Raw genomic sequence first — 6000 nt, forward strand, 5'->3', positions numbered from 1 at the left:
GCCTGAATTCATTATGGCTGTGAGACTTTTTGAAAATTCGGGTTATTTTCATGGCAGCATGTTATTTAAAAGACATCTGGACAAACAGAACCCTCATATTTATAAACTGATGTCTGTATTAAAACAAATTTTCCTTCATAAATCAAAACCTCAGGTTTCCAGTCTTTCAAGTGCTCAACACTCTCATACCCTTTGGACTATGCAATGAATCTTAAGAAGGGGATTGCCTTCTTGCCCTTTAAATCACATCCCTTTTTGTAAATGTGAAGATGTCAGCTCTGACGCAGGAAGGCCCCGAGCCACAGTGAGCTGAGAGGCTGGAGGAGAGGCCAGGGGGAGTCTTGCTGAATGCTTGTCCTTTTCCATACTCAGCTACTTGCCTGGATGGAACTCCAGCTGGGTGCAGCGTGGCTGTCCTTACAGGAGAGTGGGGAATTCTTGTTAGCTGAGCTCCACGTGAGAGCAGGCACCTGGCCAGGGAGGAGACTGAAGGAAACCCAGCTGTCACACAGGAGCTGGGGCAAATATTTTGCAGAGAGAAAGGGCATTTGTGTCTGTAGGAATCACAGCAGCAAAGCTCAGTCTGTTATTTTTCTGCCACGTTTCAACCTGTTATTTTTCTCCCTGCTCCTTCCCCACAGAGCATCTTTACTGCAACATTTCTTATCTCTTCAGACCTATCAGCAGTACAAAAATGCCTGGGAAACTCTCTGCTGCTGCAGATGCTGCTTCAGCATTGGCAAAGCAAAGGGAACTCACCTGGGGGAAGCTGTGGCCCTGGCTGTCTGTGTTAGATATATTCTGTGAACACAGATAAGTGTGACAGGCTCATAAAAAAGAAAGGCTGAATGGCAGATCCCCCCCTTCCTGCTGGAATCAGACAGTAAATGAGTTGAATGACACCTACAGCAGTGGTGGGAAGCTTTTGAAATTGTAAAATCACAGAATGGTTTGAATTGGAAGGGGACCTTAACATCCAGTTCCAACCCCCCTCCTGTGGGCAGAGACACCTTCCACCTAGACCAGGTTGCTCAGAGCCCCATCCAACCTGGCTTTGAGCACTTCCAGGGATGGGGCAGTCACAGCTTCTCTGGGCAAATTGTGCCAGTGCCTTACAACACACACAAAGAATTTCTTCCTAATATTAAATCTAACCCTACCCTCTTCCAGTTTAAAGCTATTGCCCCTTGTCCTATCACTACATGCCCTTGTACAAGGTCCTTGTCCAGCTCTCTTGTAGTCCCTTTAGGTGCTGGAAGGGGCTCTAAGGTCTCCACAGAGCCTTCTCTTCTCCAGGTTCAACAGCTCCAGCTCAGCCTGTCTTCACAGCAGAGGTGCTCCAGCCTTCTGATCATCTTTATGTCCCTACTCTGGTCTCACTTCAACAGGTCCACCTCCTCTTTATTTTGGGGATCCCAGAGCTGGATGCAGCGCTGCAGATGGGGTCTCACGAGGACAGAGGACAGAGCAGAGGGGCAGAATCCCCCCTTCACCTGCTGCCCACACTGCTTTGGATGCAGCCCAGGACACCATTGGTTTCTGGGCTGCCGGTGCACATGCCTGGGGCATTTCCAGTCTCTCATCCACCAGCACTCCCAAGTCCTTTTCCTCAGGGCTGCTCTCAATCCATTCATCCCCCTGCCTGTATTTGTGCCTGGAATTGCCCTGACCCGTGTGCAGAACCTTGCACTTGGCCTTGTGAACTCCTCTGCTCTTTTGCACAGATATAGCTGTAAACAGCAATAAACCTTGCATTCAGGTGGCCAGGGAGTGGTGTGGCCACGTGTAAATTGAGTTCACACAGCTCAGAGGCAACTGTGGTTAAGCTGTTCAGCACTGATGTAATGCCATTACCTAAACCCTGCTGCGGGGAACGGTTCATCTGAGAGCTTGGTGCTAATGACAGATGTGACTAAAATCTGTCCACGCCATCGGGTACTTTTGTCAGTGAGTGACAGCCAGTGACATCAAAGGGTAGAGCTGGCAGCTGGCAGGACGTCAGCAAACTCCAGCAGTTTCAACACCTTGGTAAAATTACATCAGCATCTTGTGGTGGTGGCAGGTTTGTGCTACGCTTGTGATCCCTGGCTGAGGCAAGCAGCTTGATTTCTCCCCCTCTTCCCCAGAAATAACGGCTATAGTTTTGAAATTTTAACTGGAGATGCGTGTGCTGGTTGTTGGGAGGATGTGATGCAGTGATGTGATTACAGCTAAAAGGATTTTTTTTTTTTTTTGATCTTGTACAAACAAAATGTTACTCAGCTAGTGTAGAAATGACTAAATCTGGAAGCTATTGAGATAAATATAATGCTGAATAATGAAGATTCCTTACATTTTCCTGAGTGCTCTGTAGACAGGGCTTTTAGAAAAAGTCCCTAATGATATTGGAGACAAGCGAAAGGATTCTATGGTTTGCCTTTTTTTTTTTTTTTTTTTTTAAATCCTCTTAGGAAACATGATTATCCGTAATAAGTAGTATTCTCAAAACCACATGTAATCCTAAGGGAGTGTATTTTAAGGCATATGTATTTATTTAACTGGGAACATCTCAGAATACATTCAAAACAATGGCAATCTGAGGTTAAATGTGTATTAAGTCATCCTCTGGTGCACGATCATTTCCTTCCTTTGCTGTGTGCCCACGTGCCTGATCTGTTCTTCATTTGAGTGACTCAAGCCATTGAGCTTCCCTGGCTGCTGCTGGAGGTTCTTCCTAGAACCTCTTTGCTCTTACTGGAAAATGTCCTTGCTTGTCAAGCTGGAAATCATTTCCTGATCTCCTACAATTCCTCACTTTTGTTGGCTCCCCTGCTAACGCTTCTTCCCTGATCAATTCTTTACTTTCTACAGCCCTCAAACAGTTGCAGATAAAGTAACATTGATGCCTGTAACAGTATTAATAAAAAACCTCTTTTCATCTTACATATATGAAGCTTCCCAGCAGTACTGCAAGCCATTACAAGTATTAATGGCTTTATTTTGTGGAGGAATAATGTCACAAGGAGTAAGATTGTAATGAACTACGTAAATTTCACTCCCCAAAACTTCTTTCTTCTGGGGCTTTAGTTTGTGGCTGCTATTTCTGGTGAATAAACATAGAATTCTAAGTACAGAAAAAGGGGGTAGGTGATGTGTGCAGAGTTTAAACATTATATGTGGCAAAAAAATAGGCATTAAAAACTGAAAAAACTGTGACAGGTATGGAGACAAAAATGGAAGGAATGAGAGAATGAATTTGAGGCTTTTAGTCATATTTTGATTAGTTCAGAATAAGTCTGAAAGCCAAAACTTGCACTCAAGTGTTTTTTTAAAAGGATTCACTGAAGTGTTGCTGCCCAGAAAATTGGACATAAAGTGTTGCTGTCTCTGAGGCTGAGCTGCAGCATTTCTCCCTGGGTTGTGGCTGCTTTTCACTCAGAAAGTCACATCATGCTGGAGATGATGGTGGAAAGAGACTCCTTGGAGCCTTCAGCCTGGGTGTCAGCAATAGGAGTGGCTGTACCATGGGTGTGCCCACTTCTGTGGGGTGTGCAGCACTTATCATTGGGGTTTTATTGATGGTTTTCCAAAAGAAAGTAGAACTCCTTTCTTAGGGGGTTGATTTTTTCCATTTATGATGGAAAATGGAGGAAGAGAGAGAGAGTGCCTGGCTTGTGGGTGTAGATCAGATGTCACAATCTTTATTATTGTACTTCAGCCATGTGCTACTGAGAATTACTTAAAAATCCCCATCTTAGCAGTCATGCTTAAAGCCATAGTCTTCTTCACTGTCCATCACATTCTGTTCTCTGCCCCCTGGGTGCTTTCAACCCTTGTGCTTTAATGAATAATTCTCCTCAGTCCTTTTTCAGGTCACCAGTGTTAGGTATTAAATAAGCCAGGAAAGGAAAGAACTCACCTCAGCCCAACAAATGCTTCCTTCACCCTCAGTGCAGAGTGGTTTATCACTGCACTGCATTTGTGCTCCTTCAGTGAGATTTTGGCCTCTCTGGTGATTTTGTGCACAAAGGGATCTGAATTAATTTTCTCAGTGTTTCTGCACAATGCTTTTTCTAAAGCGTGCTGAAGACTAGGTATGCTAATGAAAAACACATTAAAAATGCAGGGCACGTGGGGCAAATAACTACTTCAGCCATAAAAATATATTAGGCATTTTCATTTGGAATATACAGAATAGAGAAGTCTTTCTCCCACGTGCTTTTGATAAAGCCGTAATGCAAATGGACTGTTGTGAATGATTAAAATATAATGCTCCTAATGTTTCAGTTAATTAAAAATGCATCCTGTGTTCTTAGCAGTGGAGTTATTGCACGTCTTCCTGGCTTAAGTCAGTCAAAGGTCTTTGCTTGCATTCCTGAGCAGCAGTGCTTAGCTCCAGTACCCATTTCAGTTTTGTGTAGACTGAATTAAATACTTGGAAGGTTGATACATGGTTACTAAAAAGTTTTATGAAGATTAATATTTTATTGAGCTTTGAAGAAATCTGAAGGCTCGCAGAAAAAGGAATGAAAGAAAAGCCTGATGATTTACTGCAGATTTGATTCCTTGGTCTGTTTGGTTTTTAAGTTTGAATAATCATGGGATGTAGCTTGTTCTGCTCTTAAATTGGATTCCATCCAACAGTACATCCTGGGTACTGATTGAATAAATCCAAGTAGATAAATTCCCTGCTTTATAGTATTTTCAGCATTTGAAAAACAAGGGAAAGGTTCCTGGTTATCTCTCCCTCCCAAACACTGCTGAGCAGAGGCTGCTGAGAGAGGATCAAGATGTTGTTTTCAGGTTGCTCTTAGAGCCAACCAGCCAGCACCAAATGCCAGCTGGGAATTATGACCCTTGGGTTATTCCCTGTCCGCCTGGTGGGTCACGAGGAATGGCACTGCAGACCTTTAATGCTGCTTTTTTGGACTCGTAACAAACCCTGGATGTTTTTGTTTCCTGCTTTTAGACCCAGACACAGAAGTTTGCCTTCATGCTCTGAGGCTCCTGCAGTCGGTGATCCTGGAGCCAGAAGTCCTGGCCAGGACAGCTCCCGAGATGAGGGATACTCTGCCATTCCAGCGCATCCTTGCCCTGTCAAAGAGCCGCAATGCAGATCTGCAAGCACTTGCAAAAGAACTACTTGAAGATCTTAAAATATTTGAGTACGAAGCGTAGAAGGGCTTTATGGCACCAACTGCTAACGTCTCTCCTATATTTTTGTGCTGCAAGAGTTGTTGGAGATGGGCTTGACTGAAAAAAAGACCACTGCCTATAGTTCCTCTGACAAAATCCTTTTTGGAAATTAGGTAACCCAACTGAAATAACACTTGAGAAAACATGTTGGGTTTTAGCTGCCCAAATATAATCTTAGGGGATCTGGTAGAGATGGGACAGATTTAATTTCTTTGAGTAGGATTTTGTTGATGATGGGTTTCCAAAATGGTCTAGGTTATGTTGTCAATTTGCTGTCTGGAGGGAGTAAAAGAGTCTTCTCATTCACTGATAATACATAGTTTATGGCAGTGATAAAAATCCTTTTAGTCCATCCTGAAGAATTATTGTACTGGGAGGAAAACTTTGCTGCCTTTCATAACTCTTCTGTGTCAGAATGGACCCCACTTCCAATTTTATTGTTGTTATTTCTCACCTCTCTTTTGTTATTCTAATAAAAGAAAACTGAAATTCTGTAGCATGTAATGGATTCTGGTTTCAAAATTTGTATTCAGATCCACTCTTACCTGCAAGTTACCCAGATCTGTGGCTGCCAGGCATGCTAGAAACTGAGCTGTTGTTTTTAGAAAAGTCCTGAGAAAGGAAATAAGTTGCTGTTGCCCATGGTAGTTGTGTTTTGAGAAGAGACTGAAATGAACTGCTGCTCTGTCGTGAGCAGCATCACTTCCTCTCTCAACCGTGGTGTTTGTTAGAGCCTCTGAGTAGAGCTTTCTTGCCTCAGGGGTAGATGCAAACACTTGTGTACTTGGCATTGGTGGAATTCACAATTTGTTAAGAAAAAAATAG

At 43.3% G+C, this 6000-nt stretch overlaps 1 protein-coding gene across 6 annotated transcripts in view; it reads left to right on the plus strand.

Moving 5' to 3' along the window:
- HSF2BP (heat shock transcription factor 2 binding protein) overlaps positions 1-5679 on the plus strand; it is a 30238-nt gene extending 24559 nt beyond the window's left edge. For all 6 annotated transcript variants that reach the window (XM_064646966.1, XM_064646967.1, XM_064646972.1 and 3 more), the window contains one exon: positions 4949-5679. In XM_064646966.1, coding sequence (XP_064503036.1) covers positions 4949-5157 — 209 coding nt within the window. In that variant the 3' untranslated portion in view covers positions 5158-5679. The remainder of the gene's footprint in view (positions 1-4948) is intronic.
- The last annotated feature ends 321 nt before the right edge of the window (positions 5680-6000 follow it).

Source organism: Pseudopipra pipra, chromosome 2 (assembly GCF_036250125.1).
Source record: "Pseudopipra pipra isolate bDixPip1 chromosome 2, bDixPip1.hap1, whole genome shotgun sequence".
In the NCBI taxonomy this organism is placed as follows: domain Eukaryota; kingdom Metazoa; phylum Chordata; class Aves; order Passeriformes; family Pipridae; genus Pseudopipra; species Pseudopipra pipra.